Source organism: Procambarus clarkii, chromosome 26 (assembly GCF_040958095.1).
Source record: "Procambarus clarkii isolate CNS0578487 chromosome 26, FALCON_Pclarkii_2.0, whole genome shotgun sequence".
Lineage (NCBI taxonomy): Eukaryota > Metazoa > Arthropoda > Malacostraca > Decapoda > Cambaridae > Procambarus > Procambarus clarkii.
The window spans coordinates 23021709-23040193 of record NC_091175.1 but is presented as its reverse complement, the minus strand read 5'-3'; the positions used below and the strand labels follow the sequence as shown (position 1 = coordinate 23040193).

At 45.8% G+C, this 18485-nt stretch overlaps 1 protein-coding gene across 1 annotated transcript; it reads right to left on the bottom strand.

The window, feature by feature from the left end:
- Nucleotides 1-462: 462 nt before the first annotated feature.
- On the bottom strand, nt 463-2998 carry LOC123756880 (uncharacterized). Its single transcript, XM_045740282.2, has 5 exons — nt 2949-2998; nt 2570-2658; nt 1687-1857; nt 1217-1404; nt 463-947 (listed from the first exon to the last, which is right to left on the bottom strand). Exons 3-5 carry the CDS (start codon nt 1844-1846, stop codon nt 675-677), a joined length of 621 nt encoding a protein of 206 aa, XP_045596238.2. The 5' UTR covers nt 1847-1857; nt 2570-2658; nt 2949-2998; the 3' UTR covers nt 463-674.
- Between the last annotated feature and the right edge of the window lie 15487 nt (nt 2999-18485).

Genomic DNA, 18485 nt, shown 5'->3' with positions numbered 1-18485 from the left:
AGAAAGGGAGTCAGAAATAATTAAGCTGTCTACTTCAGTGTTGTCAATAATTTCGAGTGCTACCAGGCTTAGAATGTAGACTTCCTGTGTTGAACTGCGAGTTAAGTTTCGTATAATTTCGTTATAAAATATGATTATTTCAGAGTAAAAATGTGTATTTCCATGTTATACATTCAGTACCAACATTATAGTGAGTAAATATATCATATTTCTTCATTACTTACGTAATGCTAGGAAGCATCATCTCAAATGAAGTAGTTTCCTGAGCCTACTGGGCCGTCATATCTACACTTGAAACTTTGTACGGAGTCTGCCTCCACAACATCACTTCCTGATGCATTCCATTTGTCAACTACTGATACTAAAAAAGTTTTCTGTATCTCATTTGGCCACTCATTTTTCATGTTTACCTTTTTTTTGTGTGTGTGTGTTTTTTGAAGGAAAGCAAAGAAATTGCACATAACTACAACTACAATTTATGTAATAAGCATTTCTAAACTAAACAAAACTTTGAGGGTAATTAATAAAAATAAAAACTAAATTGAAAACAAATCTTTCTTGAGCAACATAGGGATGCAAAATTAACATGACGATGATTTGGGCAAAGAACATTTGCCCAACCCAGGGGTAGAGAATACTTGTTATTTTCTCTTTGCTTTGCTACTTAAAGCTACTCAAATCAAAGGGAAGAGTGTTTCTTCCATTTCTTCGTTGTCAGTCTGTGACTCAATACTGACTACACTGTTGTCACTGTCGGTCTCGGAATCCTCGGAATCTTGACTGTCTGTTAGAAATTTGTTGTACTCTACTTCCCTGTCTTCAGAAAACAGGTTAGTTGCCTCAATTAGTTTAATTTGGTAGAATTTTTTCATATTTAGCAAGAGGGCCGTAAGTCCACTGGTTACATGCTGGAATGATGACTTCTTTATTGAGCATTTACCCGGTTCCTGTAAAACAAACACACATCATTATTTCAGGTATTTTTTAAATTAAATGTTTGTTTTCCTAACAAGTGTTTCATTTAAACTTTAACCAGTAAAAGTGATAATGAAAATATATTACAATTTGTGTCTACAAAATGCTTTTACTAATTTTACTTAGCTTAGACACAAACAACAATGATTAAGCTACCTGTTAAAATAATTACCAAGTAGCTATAATCAATAACATTTATTTCAGTGGAGTAATTAAGTTAATATTGATACCTGATACTAACTTCAATTATCCAAGAGGATGGAGCACTTTTGTTTTGTACATCATCTAGTCTTTGTTTTATCTCTTCAAGCTTTTTTCGGTAGAAATCCAAGTAACTTTTCATTTCAAGTTGAATGACATTTTGTTCTTCCATAGTCCTGTTGTACATATGCAGCTTTTCTGCAGCATTTCTCTTTTCTTGAAGAGTAACTTAAAATATTCAAAAGTAAAATATAAAGTAAATTATTTAATAAGGAACATGAACAAATCTGTCATTGTAGGATGCATGTATTATGCAACAACAATGCAATCATATGTAATCATTTTTAAGGTATCTTGTTAATATTATTATCTTAAAAATATAAATTAGGCATGGACTTCCATTTGTCCATTACCATAATGAGTCAGTTTGAATTAACATGTTAGTAGCTAACAATATTTATCCTCATTGACAAGGCCAATATGCACAGAAAAATAACCAAATATACTTACCATTATCAGTTGGTTGAGGAGTGTCATTATACCATGGAAAGTTGCCCTCTTCAGCAATGTCCACACTAAGTTTTTCTGTATTGTCTTCATTGTAGACCGCTATCAGTTCCCTCAACTTTTTCTTGTCTGCTTCAATCTTTGCACGGTATCGTGATCTCATTTTGCTTGAAACTGAAAGAAACACTTTGTTACTAGTAAATAAGATTATAGTTGATAAATTTGTTTTGTATATACTTAGTAGTGAATACCTACACAAAAGTAGCAGAACACACTACATAAATATTTGCCAACCACTTTTTTTTTAACAAGCTTAGGTATACACAGCAATGTGCTGCTATCCTATTATGTATGAAAGACCACAGTGTAGATCAAAAACCTCACAGGACAGCCAGTCATACATGGAATCTGGAGAGAATATGAAATGTAAGGCTGATCTATTAGCCTCCACTAACAAAATCGGGGTACAGCACAAGAATATCTTCCAATATTCCTGAGTGTATGAAGTAATAACAAAACTCAAAGTACATCATACCATTTGTTCTGAAGTCATTGATAACAGGGCAATCACATATATAGTGATAGACAGTATGTCCTAGCTTTTGTTCACATAGTTTACAACTGGAATGATTTCCATTGGCAGATTCATTACCTGCAGGCACCTGCCATAGATATTGATATCTCAACTTAATTTTGACAATTACCTATAATTACATAGGACAACACCTAAGTGAGATGGTATCCATACAAATCTACCTGAGAAATAAATGACATTAGATGTGTTTAGATAAAAAAAAAGTCATTGTTTTCTTGAAGTATTTTACAAACACTAAAAGATTTCTGTTTGTTTTATCAGTCCCTAACTTACACATAAGCTTTAACATACCTGCTACACCGGATATTTGGGATTTCTTGGTTCTAATTGAGTCACATACTAACTCTATCCCCTTTTGAACATCATTTTGAGAAACTGATCTGTTGAGAATAGAGGATACTGTTTACTATAATGTTTACTAAATTCAAACATGTAAAGTCCCTGATTAATCAAAAAAAAATTTAACTTAAATTTTTAGGCAATGGTCACAATGGCATTTTATGATGGCTGACAATTACTGTACAAGAACTAAACAATTAAAATAATAAAGAAATGTTTTGGCAATTTTATGATTTATGGTACTGCATTGATTTTACAGTACAATAACCTTGTTAAAATATATAAGAGTATTTCAAAACAGTGTTTCTTACTATATATTTTACAAGCAAACCTTTTATTTAAACTCTGGGCTAAGTTGGTTAACTCTGCAATCCAGATGAGAAGTTGTTTTTCATCAAGAGATAAGACCTTAATTATAGGTCTTGTATGGAGGACGCTGGCAGCACGGAAGTGGTTTGACCACAGGTGAAGAAACCGAGCAAATTTTCAGCTATATGTCGCGGTACAACAGTACCACCAAAAACATGTTGAAAGCCGGTTAGTTTATAGTGCATTGTTACAATGAGGAAGGTATAATCTATTAAAACTTGTTAGTGATATTTATTATGTATAATGAAGATGACTTCAGTAACTAGCAACACCTGGTGTCACCCTACAACTTTGTGTATATGAATTGGATTTGATTAATATAGCAAGTAAATTATAGATAGTATAAAAGTGAATGTTGACCAGACCACACACTAGAAGGTGAAGGGATGACGACGTTTCAGTCCGTCCTGGACCATTCTAAAGTCGATTGTGATGAGGAAGTAGACAGGCAATAAATAGGCTAGAGAGAGCTGAGGAGCAAAGTAAGGTGTATTTTAGGGGATAGTAATAATAATAAGAGCTACAGATGGCCTATTGGCCCATACGAGGCAGCCGCTATTATAACCACTGAATGAGAAGGAGATAGGAATAAGAACTAACTAACACACCAACAAACTAACACACTTCGTAGCAATCTAGTTCACAGTGCTCCTCAAAAAAAAAAAAAAAATGCTCCTGCTGCTGGTGTCTACTCTATTTCCTGTTCATCTTGTACAATACTTTGGCAAAACTGGCTGTACACTGAATGACAGACTTAAAGAACACAAGAGAAGTGTTAAGTCTGCAGATACTAACAATGCTCCCTTCTGCCATGTGAGGGATTCTAATCATCCCATAGATTGGTCTTCCTCCAAAATAATCTTTCCTGCCTCTACTCTCCACAGACGCCGTCTTGTTGAATCGGCTCTAATACACAATGTACCTAACATGAACTTGAGTCCTGGCTTTGTTGCTGTGGACTCTTCCCTTTCACAGTATATACTCAAATGCTGTAATCTTTCTAACAAACGTGACCTAACATAAGCCTACCCCTTCCATTTATCTATCTTTTCTTTCTCTTTCCTTTTCTTTCTCTCTTCTCCCTTTTTTCTGTTCATTGTCTTCTCCTACGCTCCCTTGCTATCGTCTTCTTATTCCTATCTCCTTCTCACTTGGTGGTTATAATAGGAGCTGCCTCGTATGGGCCAATAGGCCCTCTGCAGCTCTTATTATTATTACTATCCCCTAAAATACACCTTACTTTGCTCCTCAGCTCTCTCTAGCCTATTTATTGCCTGTCTCTACTTCCTCATCACAATTGACTTGAGAATGGTCCAGGATGGACCGAAACGTCGTCGTCCCTTCACCTTCTAGTGAGTGGTCTGGTCTACATACTTTAGCCACGTTATTGTGACTCATCGCCTGCATAAAAGTGAATTATTTTCATTTTACATATTCATTGAAGGGAGTTATTTTTTGTCCCTTTTTTCAGAGCGTGAAGAAGAACTTAGTGAATCTTCATTTTTTTGGAACCAACGTAAACATGACTCTTTAGCTCGAGTTCTAGCTTCAAGATTTTGTAAGGCAAGTAATTTGCTTTATTCATTGAATATATGCAACAATGATCATGAATCACTAATATAAGTGCACAGGAAAAAAAAAACATTCAAAAATAAAAATAAAAATAACATTTACTGCCATTAAACAGCCTTCATCAGCAGTTAGGCTCGTAAGGATTGTTTTTTTTGTAATATCAAATATTAAATAAAAATTGCAACATTTATTATACTAACAGGGCAGTTTTTCCTCCTGTTGATAGGCAAAAGAAGCTGCAGAGTTAATAAGAAAGGTCCCCAGGACAATATGTAACTGAAAACTCACACCCCAGAAGTGACTCGAACCCATACTCCCAGGAGCCACGCAACTGGTATGTACAAGACGCCTTAATCCACTTGACCATCACGACCGGACATAATGAGGTGATAGCCGAGGCTATTTGAACCACCCCACCGCCGGCACTCGGATAGTAATATTGTCCTGGGGACCATTCAGGCTTGTTCGCATTTGTGCTCCTCACGTGTGCCCCAAAGAATGAGGTGATTTGGTAAAATGCTATGCCCAAGTAAGTAAGTAATTATCAAAAGAAGGCACCAAACCGGGAAGGCTATGTAGCACCATCAAATACGCAAAATAATCAGAGGGCGCTAAATATCACCAAGGATGCCAATACGAGAACAAAAACGCATAAGGCGAACGATATCAAAAGTATCCGAGTCACCAAGAATTCTATCGAGGGACAGGTGACCGCGAGGGGCGGTCGGAAAGCAAAACATACGCTCGTCCTGGAAGTCAGGACATTCAAGAAGGACATGCACGACCGTAAGAGGGACAATGCAACTAGGACAATAAGGAGCAGGGCGGCGCTCCATCAAGTGACCATGGGTTAAGCGAGTATGGCCAATACGCAACCTCGCCAGAGCTGTTTCCCACCGCCGGTTACGGTGGAAGGAGGACTGCCACGAGGAAACACAACATTTAAGAGTACGTAGCTTGTTACCAGTAACAGACAACCAAGAAGCCTGCCAACGGGTAAGGACTGAGGAATGGATAACCGGGTAAAAGTCGGAATACGGAATGCCCTTACGAGAGATGGGACAAGAGCGGACAGCTTCCTTGGCGGCAGCATCCGCACGCTCATTTAAAGACACACCAATATGGCTGGGAACCCAACAAAACTCAACCGACTTAAATTTACTATGAACGAGAAACAGCCAATGCTGGATCTCGACAACCACTGGATGAACTGGATTAAAGGACCCGAGAGCCATGAGGGCACTACGAGAGTCAACAACAACTACAAAGGAAGACTGACAACGAGAAAGTAGGAGACGAAGAGCATAGAGAATAGCATAAAGTTCCGCTGTAAAGATGCTAGTCTCCGGAGGCAAGCGACACATATAAGTGCGATCAGGAAAAACAACAGAGTAGCCAACACCGTCCGCTGACTTAGACCCATCGGTGAAGACAGAAACGGAGCGGGAGTGAGAAGAAAAGTGCTCGAGGAAAAGGCGTTTTAGAACCGTAGGAGGGGTAAAAGCTTTAGTGATACGGGTCAAGGAAGTACAAAACCGCGGAAGAGGGACCCTCCACGGGGGCAAAGAAGGAACAACACGAGGAGAAACATCAGAAATACGAACGGAAAGAGAATCCTGCAGGCGAGATAACCGGACAGAAAGAGGGAGGTGGTGAAGAGGAACAGGAACCGCAGGAGGGGTAAAAGTTAAAGCACGACAGAGGCGAGAGGAAGGATGTTGCAAGGACCGCGCAAGATAGCGAAGATAGTAGCGATCACGGCGGTCCTGGAGAGACAGGAAGCCAGTGTCAACATACAAGCTAAGGACGGGAGTCGAACGAAAGGCACCAGAACTGAGGCGCAACCCAGTATGGTGCAAAGCATCAAGACGGCGAAGAGTAGAAGGAGAAGCAGACGAGTAAGCAGGGCAACCATAATCGAGCTTAGACAGGACGAGAGAAGAATGTAAAGCAAGGAGAGTGCGCCTATCTGCCCCCCAAGAAGTATGGGACAAGACCCGAAGGAGGGTAAGGGCCTTAGAGCACTCAACACGGAGGTAAGAGATATGGGGAGACCAAGACAAACGAGTGTCAAGGAATAACCCCAAAAGCTTCGCGGAATCTTTGTATTCAAGGGGATGACCATAAAGTGACAAAGAGGGACGAAGAACAACCCGTTTCCGCGTAAATGTCATGGCACAAGTCTTAGAAGTAGAGAACTTGAAGCCATGATCAGTGGCCCAAGACGACACGGCATCAATTGCAAGTTGAAGCCGGCGTTGAAGGAGAGGCGAATCATCACCCTGACAACAAAGGGTAAGATCATCGACATAGAGAGCGGAGAAGACACCAGAAGGAAGAGAGGAAAGAAGACCATTGAGGGCAACCAGAAAAAGAGTAGTGCTCAGAACACTACCCTGGGGCACACCTTCGTATTGCTGAAAAGAGGGAGAGAGAGCGGTACCAAGGCGCACCCGAAAGGAACGACGAGAGAGGAAGCTGCGGAGAAAGAGAGGGAGATGACCACGAGGGCCAAAAGAATGAAGTTGAGATAGGATATGATAACGCCAAGTGGTGTCGTAAGCCTTTTCCAGGTCAAAAAGGACGGCAACAACGGAGGTCTTCGCAGCAAAAGCAGTACGAATATAGACCTCCAAGTTCACCAGGACATCTGTCGTGCTGCGGCACTTGCGGAAACCAAATTGAGAAGGGGAGAGGAGGTGATGGTGTTCCAGGAACCACATCAGACGAACGTTAACCATACGTTCAAAAAGTTTGCAGACACAACTTGTGAGAGCAATAGGGCGAAAGTCCTTAGGGGAAGTACCCAGAGACCCCGGTTTGCGAACAGGGAGGACAACGGCATCGAGCCAGTCCTCAGGGACTGACGACGACTCCCAGATCCGATTATACAGACTCAGTAAATACTGAGACGTGCTCGGAGGGAGATGGCGAAGCATCTCATAATGAATACCATCGGAGCCCGCCGCCGTAGAACCGCAGAGGGCCAGAGCAGAACGAAGTTCAGAGAGAGAGAAGGGATCATTATAGGGAAGCTGAAGATGAGTGCAGAAATCTAAAGGACGAGACTCAAGGACAGGTTTACGAAGAAGGAAAGATTGGGGAAGATGAAGACCAGAGCTAACAGAAGAAAAGTGGGAACCCAGTTCGGAAGCGACCTGCAACAGGTCCGCCACAAGAGTATCATGGAGGTGAAGGACCGGTGAAACATCGGGAACGAACTTACCCGCTATCTTGCGGATACGCTTCCAGATCTGGGCCAGAGGGGTTTCGGACGTAAGTGTTGAGACATAAGATGCCCAACATTCACGTTTAGCCGTACGGATGGCCCTACGGGCCACCGCACTCGCTTTCCGAAAGAAAAGAAAAGAATCGGTCGTCTGCCTACGGCGGTGCCTCTTCCAGGCTGCACGCTTACAGCGGACAGCCCGAGCACAGTCCGCATTCCACCAGGGAACGCACTTCCGCGGACCCCGAGAGGAAGAGCGAGGAATAGAGCGGAGGGCAGCGTTGAAGACAGTGTCATGAAAAAGGAGGAGAGCGCGAGAGAGAGGCAGAAGGGAGAGGTCAGAGAGAGCAGCACTGAGGGTAAATAGGGTCCAGTCTGCCTTAGCAAACTGCCACCTAGGGAAAGAGAGGGAAGGGCGAAAAGAGAAAAAGGAAACAAGGATGGGGAAATGATCACTTCCATGGAGGTCATCAAGAACCTGCCACGTGAAATCTAAGTAAAGAGAAGAAGAGCAGAGAGAAAGATCAAGACAAGAAAGGGTGCGAGTCCGAGAGTCCAAATGAGTGGGCTCACCAGAATTCAGAAGAGACAGGGAAGAAGATAGGAGAAACGGCTCAAGGAGGCGACCCCGGGTATTCGTCAGAACGTCACCCCAAAGAGAATGACGACAATTGAAGTCACCCAGCAGGAGCACAGGCTCCGGCAAGGAGTCTAGGAGGTGTTTCAAATCAGGAAGAGAGAGCGGGACACTCGGGGGGAGATAAATGGAACAAACTGTGTACCATTTCCCCACAAAGATACGAGCAGCAGAACAATGGAGAGGCGAAGGAAAAAGTAAAGGAACAAAGGGAACATCCGCACGAATCAAGAGAGCAGAAGAATTAGAAGCCCCAGCAATGGCTGGGGGGGGGGGAGAGAAAGGAATAGCCACGAAAACGACCAGGACGAGCACCAAGCATTGGCTCCTGGAGACAGACACAAAGGGGCGAAAACCGCGAAATCAGAAGTTGGAGTTCGAGGAAATTGGCGTAATAACCTCGAATGTTCCATTGAAGAATGGACAACGACGGGAAGAGAAAGGACAAAAACAGAGAACAAGGAAGAAACAAAGGCGAAAGAGCGACAGAGCACGTTAAAGAATATCAGGGTCGGGATCAGGGTCAGCAAAGTCAGGGTTAGGGGGCATGGGTAAACTGAGCAAAGACGGAGGGAAGGAAACGGGAGAACAGATCAGAGGTGGGCGGGCGGGGTCCGGAGGAGGAGGAGGAAGAGGAGGAGACAACGGAGAGGAGCGGTCAAGGACAGCAGTAGGAAGAGGGGGAGTAGAAAGAGGGGAGCGCACCCCAGCAAGAGCAGCAACCGAAAGGGAAGCAGGGGCCAAAGAAACCTCCATAGCAGGAACAGGGGGTGCAACCACTGAAACGGGAGGGGAAGGAGCAACAGAGCCAGAAGTAGGAGCTAAGGAAGAAAGCGAAGCCTTCTTACCCGCCGGGGAAGAGGAAGGAGAGGAGCCAGGCTTACGCTTCTGACTTAAAGAGACAGGTGTCCCAGCAACTACGTACCGGGCAACGGATTCCAGCGTCTCAACAGGAGAAGCCGAACGAGAGCACACACGACGGCCGTTAGGAGAGCGATGGACATCCGCCTGCACCGACAGGCGGCGGGGAGAGCCGAGAGATGGAGGAAGAGGATGGGAAGGAGGATCGGAGGGGGACGAGGAAGAAGACACAGGAGACATGACAGACCGGGTGGAAAGAAGGGGAACCCCAGACAGAGGACCAGGAGGGGGACCCCTCGGGAAAGAACTCAAAGGAACAGAGGAGGGGGCAGTGGGCGTATCAGGGTCCAAGGCCCGGAAACGGTCGAGAGTCTGAGGAAGGGGGGAAGGACGAGGAGAGGAAGAGCGCAACACGCGAGCATAAGAGATGTTAGTATAAGGCGGGAGCCGGCGAACCTGGCGCCTCGCCTCAGGAAAAGACAAACGCTCCCGGTGCTTCAGGTTAAGGACGGCCGCCTCAAGCTTGTAATGGACACAGGCACGGGAGAACGTAGGATGGGCCTCACCGCAGTTGAGGCAGCGAGCTTGGGGAGAAGTGCACTCCGACTTAGAGTGACCTTCACTCCCACACAAAGGACAGAGAGAGACAGTCCCAGAGCAGCGGAGGGCACCATGCCCAAACCTCCAGCACTTATTACAAAGTCGAGGAGAAGGAATATACTCCTGGACAGAGCACCTAGCACCAGCAAGAATGACAGAGGATGGAAGGGTCCTACCATCAAAGGTGATCTTCACAACGCGAAGGGGTTGACGTCGACGACCACGAGGGGGACGAGTAAACGAGTCAACCTGGAGGACAGAATGGCCTTGGGCATCAAGGATATGCCGAATATCATCGTGGCAATCCTGCAGATTCCGAACACCGGTTGCAACATGGGGTGGGAGGAGAATAGTGCCAACACTGGAATTCATCTGAACGTTCTTGGAGACCCGAACAGGGATCTCGCCAAGGCAAGATAAGGCAGCCAAGCGGGAAGCCGCATCCTGAGAAGGAGCAGCAACGACACGTGTACCGAGACGAGTGGGGTTGAAAGTAACACACGCATCCACGGAATCTACAAGATGCCGATGGAGGGAGAAATCGTCAGGAGGCGCAGAATCAAGAGGGAGGAGATCAAAGTATTTGGCCCATGAAGCAGGACCAAACAAGGCCTGATACGCATCAGCACGGGAAGGAATCGAGCGAGTGCGGTTGGGGCGCGAACGGCGTTGAGAACCCCTAGAGAGAGAGGGGTCAAAAGGCGCAGTAGTCACAACGAAAGACTTAGCCACACCAGGGGACGAAGTGGTCACCACCGGGGGCTGGAGGCTCGACCCAACCTCAGAGGAGGGAGGGGAGCTGGGGGAAGAAGTCAGGACGGTCAAAGGAGGAGCAAGGTCGGGGCCCAACGCAGCGGGAGCTACAGAGCCTGGTCTTCCAATACAGGCCGACTCGGGGGCTTGGTCGCCCACCCCACGAGCCTGAGAGGGTACAACGGAAACATTCAACGACATAGAGACGAAAAGTGACAAATTCATCCACGAATGTGCCCCCATACCCACCATGGAGCCACAATTAGAGGCAGGACACCCAACAGGAAGCTATCGCTGATCACGCCGGGGCCCCCTAGGGGTGCGTCGTGAGTATACGCCCCACAAACGCCACCTTAAGAACCGTCAGTCCGTCGAGATCGGGTTCAGCGACGAAAGGGGGATTGACAATAAAAGGTTCCCCTCGCTCGAGACGTCGGGTACTACAGTTCTACGGGTGCAAGAGTATGCCTCCTCAAGCACCCGGGCGTCAAAATAGAAGAAGTCCAAAGAAATAATCCAAAACAAGCAAAAGGTCGGCAGGAAACGACAAGCAGATAGGAGAAGAGGGGGGAGAAAAACGAAACATAAGGAAAAGGAAAAGCGATCCGGCACAATTGGAGAAGACAGCAGCAGGAGTGCAAGGCCAGAAAAGGACAGAGGACTGCCCAACGGAGCATCACACTCCGGCAGCCGTCCACCAAGCCCCCTCACGACGCCAACGGGCCGGAAGGGGAGGGGGTGCTATGCCCAAGATTACTATCCGAGTGCCGGCGGTGGGGTGGTTCAAATAGCCTCGGCTATCACCTCATTATGTCCGGTCGTGATGGTCAAGTGGATTAAGGCGTCTTGTACATACCAGTTGCGTGGCTCCTGGGAGTATGGGTTCGAGTCACTTCTGGGGTGTGAGTTTTCAGTTGCATATTGTCCTGGGGACCATTCAGGCTTGTTCGCATTTGTGTTCCTCACGTGTGCCCCAAAGAATGAGGTGATTTGGTAAAATGCTATGCCCAAGATTACTATCCGAGTGCCGGCGGTGGGGTGGTTCAAATAGCCTCGGCTATCACCTCATTATGTCCGGTCGTGATGGTCAAGTGGATTAAGGCGTCTTGTACATACCAGTTGCGTGGCTCCTGGGAGTATGGGTTCGAGTCACTTCTGGGGTGTGAGTTTTCAGTTGCATATTGTCCTGGGGACCATTCAGGCTTGTTCGCATATATATATATATATATATATATATATATATATATATATATATATATATATATATATATATATATATATATATATATTATAAATACAGTATATATAAAATATATAATAAATAATGAAAAGAACCTAACCTGATGGGTTATATAAAAGTGATATAGACCAACAGAAATATAGCATCTTAATCAATATGGCTTCAGACCCCAAAAATCACCATTTATATGGTGCATGTAGCTCTTGACAAACGTTGAGTACTCTATGTTTTACTGGTTGACTTGCCTGTGGGTTAAAAAAACCTAACTACTTGTTATAATATATATATTAACTCTGTAAACTGTAAGACATCATGACTGTCTTTTCCCAATGGTGTAGTGGGTTAAGACACTCGCCTGGCGTTTCGCGAGCGCTTTGTCTTGGGTTTGTATCCTGGCCCTGGAAGATTTACTGGGCATCAACCCTTAACTATGGCCCCCCCCCCTGTTTACCCAACAGTAAAATGGGTACCTGGTTGTTAATGGATTTGGTGGGGTCATATTCTGGGGAACATAGGATTAACGACTTGCTTGAAACACTATGCGTGCTAGTGGCTGTACAAGAATGTAAAAAGTCTTGTATATATAAATAAAAATATAAAATCTATGTACAGTTTACAAAGTCTGTACACATAATATTTACCTTTGTTTTTAAGCTCTCTATATGGTTAAGGTGATTAGTCACATCATTGTCAGCAGCAAAGACACTCTCTGAATAATATGATTCCCTCAATCCTCTGAAAGAAACAAAATGACAGTATTTACATAATTTACATTGATTTGTTTTCAATTTTGATGATTGTGTAAATATATATTACTTAATGTTGTAATACATGAATAACGCTATTATGTATTGCATGTAAGAATTTTTCAGATATTGATATATTTACATAACGAATAATGTATTGTGATACTGTATATAAGTTGCCCTAATAGAAATGTATTAATTGTTGAAAAATAAAAATTTATCTTACAAAAGGAAAATTATTTAAGAACTGTACCTTCCAACTTTTTCATATCGGAATAACTTTTTGTTGCCATCAATATGTATGGCAAATGGGTTAGTATGACAAGCAGGGCACACGTTCTTATTGTAGCTTTGGACATTTGCAAGTTCATACTGCATAAATCTCCACTCCTGGAATGTTCTTTTAGCAGCTTCAAAGTTGATGCAACCATCCTGAAATATATACTGAATATAGAATTTGCATGGATTAGCCCCATATATTGGGGGAGTGGGTAGCACAAGTTATAGTGCAAGATTGAACAACTACGTTTCCAGCCTAGTACTGGGAACCTGGTTCCCAGCCTAATACTGGGAACCTTGTTCCCAGCGTAGTGCTGGGAACCTAGTTCCCAGCACTAGGCCCAGATGTGGCTAAGCCATGCAAGTTGCATGAGTTAGCCATATATATTGGGGGAGTGGGTAGCACAAGTAACAGTGCAAGTTTGAAGAACTACGTAGGAAACTATAAGGATGAAATTAATACTTTTTAGTTTTACTTTTGAATAATGTTTTGAACAGCTGGGCAACTTTTAATTCAATAAAGAGTTTACCAATTAGGAGCAATAACCAATTACTTTATTTGCATAGAGAGTTTGCACAGATTTAGTTTGACTCGGGGGATATCAGAGAGATATTGATTTCTGGTGTGGTGATTATGGGATCCTTTACATCTATCAAGGAAGAGTTTCAGATCAGGGTGTGCATTTAGGAACAAGGTTTTGTACATGTAAGTGGCACAAGAGAATGTGTTGAGTGGGTTCATATTTTTATGTATTATTATATATACAGTTTAATGTATACAGGTACTTACATTACATATATAAAATTAATAAATACTTACTCTTCCATTACGAGAGCCAAGCGCTTGGAGAGCTATTAACAAGGATTTCATTGATAAACCTGGACTGTTCCTTTTAAGGAAATGCCAGTTGTTCAGGAGTTTGGTGCTGAAGAATGTGTTACTTTTCCTGGCTGATGAGCAGAAGTATCCACCATCATACAACATCTTAGCATCTGCAGGAAGGCTGTATCCACACTCTTGACACTCAAATATGGGCAGATAAAGGTCATACCTGCCTAGAAAGCTTAGTTTTAGTATTTATTCCTAAAATAAAGCAGCTTATTTTGAATCTTTTGTAAAACTCATCTCCATCACTGAATGGATATGTTTGTGTCTCAAAGATTGAAGTCCACATGCTTGGGTATGGGTATCGTCACTAGAACTTCAGTGATGCTACTATGTTCAGTGATGCAAATACTCATAGACTTATGTGTTCAAACTTAATATTAAATCAAATATACCTGAGAGCATTATGAAAGTACACATGATGTCAGAACTCTTTATGCTAAGGTTACAGTCTTTACAGTTACAGGAAATTTTTGGCACAGGAACTGGCACAACAGGTTCTGAATAAGAAAATAATAATAAACTTAGCAGATTGCATATTTAAATAATATTCAGTAAGTCAAATGCCATAAAAATTGAATTGCTTATTGAGTAAAAAATTTTTTTTTTTTCTTTCAATATTTAGGTACTTATATTGTAATAGCTTGGTAAAAAGAAAAGTTTTCATATGTAAAGAATTTTTTGGTTTACATACGCCAGTCAGTAAATGTCCCATTAAGGTCAACAGTCACAGTTGGTGGCAATGCTTCATAATATCCACTGGCCCAGGAAAACCTATCATGGAATGGGTTTAAAAAATGTTTTTTTCATATCACAGTGGTAGCAGAATAGGCGATGACAATCTTCACATTTGATGCTGGCTTCAATCCTACATTTGAAGCATTTGGTGTCTGTCAAGTGAAAATATTTGAAAACATATGTTCAAAAATATCGCATCTTTGTCAAAAAAGACTTCTGTACAGTTTCAGATCATGCAGAATTAGGAAAAAAATATGGTCTATAAGTATACATAAACATTTTTCATTAGTGATAAAATGCTTCAGGTATATTTAAAACGAAGTATCCACTCTCTATTCAAAAAACCAGCGTTGAATGTAATGAAACGCCATTTTCTGGGTGAGACCCGTCGGCTCCCCGGAGCTTTACCGGCTGATATGCTAATGTCAGACTTTGGCATCAGTCATGTGTATGGAGTTCTAGGGCCTACCGGGGACCACGAGCCAGAACCTGGCCCCCTCAGAGAGGCAAGGGGAGCAATGGCCTATAGAAACCCCCGTGTGGTTGGAAGCATTCTATGTCTGCCATCGACCGGGTCAAGCATCCAGAAAGGTAAGCATTCCAAAACAAACCCCTATTCTGGTGAAAATTGCTACCTAAGCCGAACTAGTGAATAGAACTCTTCAACAGAAAACACGGAAACTAGTATGACGTCATACGTCACCGCGCCGCTGTCTGCGCAGCTCCCCCCTCCCCGGGAGGGGGAAGGGGGAGCCCCAGACCTCCCACGCCGGCTATCCACCCATCAGTTCTGAGGCTGGATGTCAAAACACGCGAAAAACGCCGACCGGAGGGAGGGAGGGTTGCCGGGGAGCCTCCGGGTCTCACCCAGAAAATGGCGTTTCATTACATTCAACGCTGGTTTTCTGGGGGGAGACCCGTCGGCTCCCCGGAGCTAACTACCCACAGAGGAAGGTCAAAGGGACAAAACCGGGAGGCGGACACCACACACCCCCCAAGGAGGCGAGACAACCGGCAGCAAACGCCAACCCAAGGCGCCACAGCCCCGAAAATCCCGGGAACAACACGAGAACCACGAGCAGGAAGGCCCCTGCACGAACACCAAAAATCCATGCCCGAAAGACTGCAAGGCCACGTCGCCCAGACGGCAGCGAGAGCAGCGAAGCCACGAACGCCACAGGCATGAGGGAAGAACACAGGCAGCTTAGCCGCAAGAACACGGCTGACCACCCGGGACACCATCACCCGCGAACCGGGAAGAACAGAACCGGATCAACGCAAAACGCGCTCCGGACCCAAACGCCGTGGCACGCAAACAACAGCAGAGGGCCGCCACTGAACACAAAAACGACACACCCCCGGCCCGACCAACAAAGCACCAACAAACCCTGGACCCCTCCAGAATGCAGCAGCCCCACCCCGCGCCAGAAAAGATGGAGACTGCTGCCATCAAACAACCAAAACGCTAAAACCGAAGGAGCAAGAAAACACAGCGAACCGACCCCCAGAGGCAAAGGCCCAAAGGAAAGAGCCGACGAAAAAACACACCGGAACCGAAGGGGCACTACCAACCGAGGAGAAGACAGAGCACGCTGACCAGAGACCAGGATGGTGCAAGCGGCGCACGAACAGGCCGGAGGTGAAATGACGCACAAGACAGCTGACTAACGGTGCAGAAGCAACACCAAGACCGAAAGCAAGCTGAAGCGGCTCCGCCTGCGCCGCACGAAAAGAGGCGACAGTATGTGGCAAGACGACGGCCCCCAACCCCCACTAGAAAACCAAGCCGAGAGTAAACCAAGCCAACAAGAAGGACCCACCGAAGAAGGGACAGGAAAAGGAAGGACTGCCAAAATACCCCATACTGCCGCCAAGAAAACACGCAGGTGGGACACCTACCACGAAGCCACCCGACCACCAACCGGAGGCGAGACCACGAGGCAGAACATAAGCAGCCCCGACAAGGCCCCCCCCGAGCCCAGGAAAAAGGCGGAGCCGCGAGAAGATCTCGGGCGCGACCACCGAAACCCAGGCGGCACAAGGAGATGGAACGTCTGCCGAACAGAAAAACTCCGAAGCATGCAAGCCCGCCAGGAGTTCAGAAACGACGGGTCCGACGCGAGACATCGCAAGAACCCCCCCAAAAAAATAAAACAACAACAACCGGCAGGGCAAGCTAGGAAAACCAAGGAAGGCGGAAGGGTCGCCGCCAGAACAGGACCCGAACCAAGGGGCACGAACAACTGCAACAGACCGAGACAAAGAAGCACATCACAGGACACAGGCTGACCAACGCCTAAGAACACACGCAGAACATTCCTGCTGCAGAAGAGGCAGGAAGAAAGAGCAGAAGCACAAAAAAAAAAAAAAAAAAAACCAGGAGAACAACCAGGGGTGGACAATCAGGCAGGGACAAAAACCCCACGCAATCCCCAGGCACAAAAACGGCAGCAAAGCGCCACTCCACAACCGGACACAGGAACAAGGACACGCCACCGTGAAACACGGTACCAATGCTCACGTGCAGCAGCAGCAGCAACAGGCACCACTGCAACATGCAACATGTAAATAGCAACTCCCCTCTGCAAAGGCAGAGAACGGAGCAGGCAGACCCCAGACAGGGCCAACGGAGACACGACAAAACCCTGCAGGCCCAGAAACCTGCACCAGGCGACCGACGGCGGAGAAACCCCGCTCGATACCTGCTGGATGAGGTACTGGGAGCTCTTTTACACCTCAAGCCCGGCCCAAGGTCAGGCCAGACCGGCCAGAGGATGGCCCACCAGGCAGCTGCTAGGAGCAGTCCACCGGCCCACATACCCCCACAACCAGGACGGGCCGGAACTGCCATACGAAAACAGGCCAGTGCGCCCTGGAAGTCCACGGACGAACCAGCAAGAAGGCGTATGCTCGCAAGTAGGTCGTGTAACAAGCACAGACCACTGATGGTAATACAGTGTTCCCCAAAAGTGCCAATAGCACCACTGCACTCCACTGGTACTATCCCGCAAGTTCTACCAGATAGGCGGGACCCAAGAGCCAGAGCTCAAATCCTGCAAGCACAGCCAGGAGCCTCACCAGGTGAGTACAGAACCAACCCTACAACCCCCACACCTCACAACATTAAAAAAGGAGGGTCCCCTGAACGACTCCAGCATGGGTTGGACATGCCCATGAGGGGGACAGGAAGGGGTGATAAAGGGACAGTCACTGGTGTGCGAACGGTCTCAGTCGTACAAAATTATACCTAAATAAAGACAGGTATATGAACACCGCCGCATCCAGCGCCCGGCCAAAAGACGCCAGACCGCAGAAACTCACCTGGCGAATGGTGGCTCGAACTTGACACGACTCAACCGTGCCCAGAAGAACTTGGGAGCACCGCCAGGTGAAGACGCCAGAGCCGGACCCGCAGGAGAACAGGGAGAGGCGAAGGAGGCGGTCCACACCCATGACACAGAAAACCGCGGTGTCCTCCCCACAACTGGGAACCAAGACACCCCTGGCGCAAAGGGGCACATACCGCAGCCAGGGAGAAGAACGAGAAGCGAAGCACTGTAGCAAAAAAGGGCGCAAAACCCCAGCACTGAACCATCGCCCAGACCAAAACAAACTCCACGGCGCATGCGCATAACACGCTGGCCGAACCGCACACCCTCCCTGCGGGAAGGCGCCAGCCAGGACTATTGCACGAGAAAAAGAGCCAAAAGAGGAAGCAGGAACAATAAAACCGGCCAAAGAAGCAAAGAGCCCCAAAAAAGGGAACCCAAACGGGCGACAAGTAGCCCAAACGGGCGACAAGTAGCCCAAACGGGCGACAAGTAGCCCAAACGGGCGACAAGTAGCCCAAACGGCCGACAAGTAGCCCAACCGGGCGACAAGTAGCCCAACAGGGCGACAAGTAGCCCAACAGGGCGACAAGTACTAGGAGCCGACAGACGTTCCAATAATGCGGGAA

Coding starts and splice junctions, on each gene's coding strand:
- LOC123756880 (XM_045740282.2), bottom strand. CDS start 1,846: ATGAGATCACGATACCGTGCAAAGATTGAAGCAGACAAGAAAAAGTTG. Junction 1,405..1,686: donor TCCTCAACCAACTGATAATG/GTAAGTATATTT, acceptor GAATATTTTAAG/TTACTCTTCAAGAAAAGAGA. Junction 948..1,216: donor CATCCTCTTGGATAATTGAA/GTTAGTATCAGG, acceptor TTTGTTTTACAG/GAACCGGGTAAATGCTCAAT.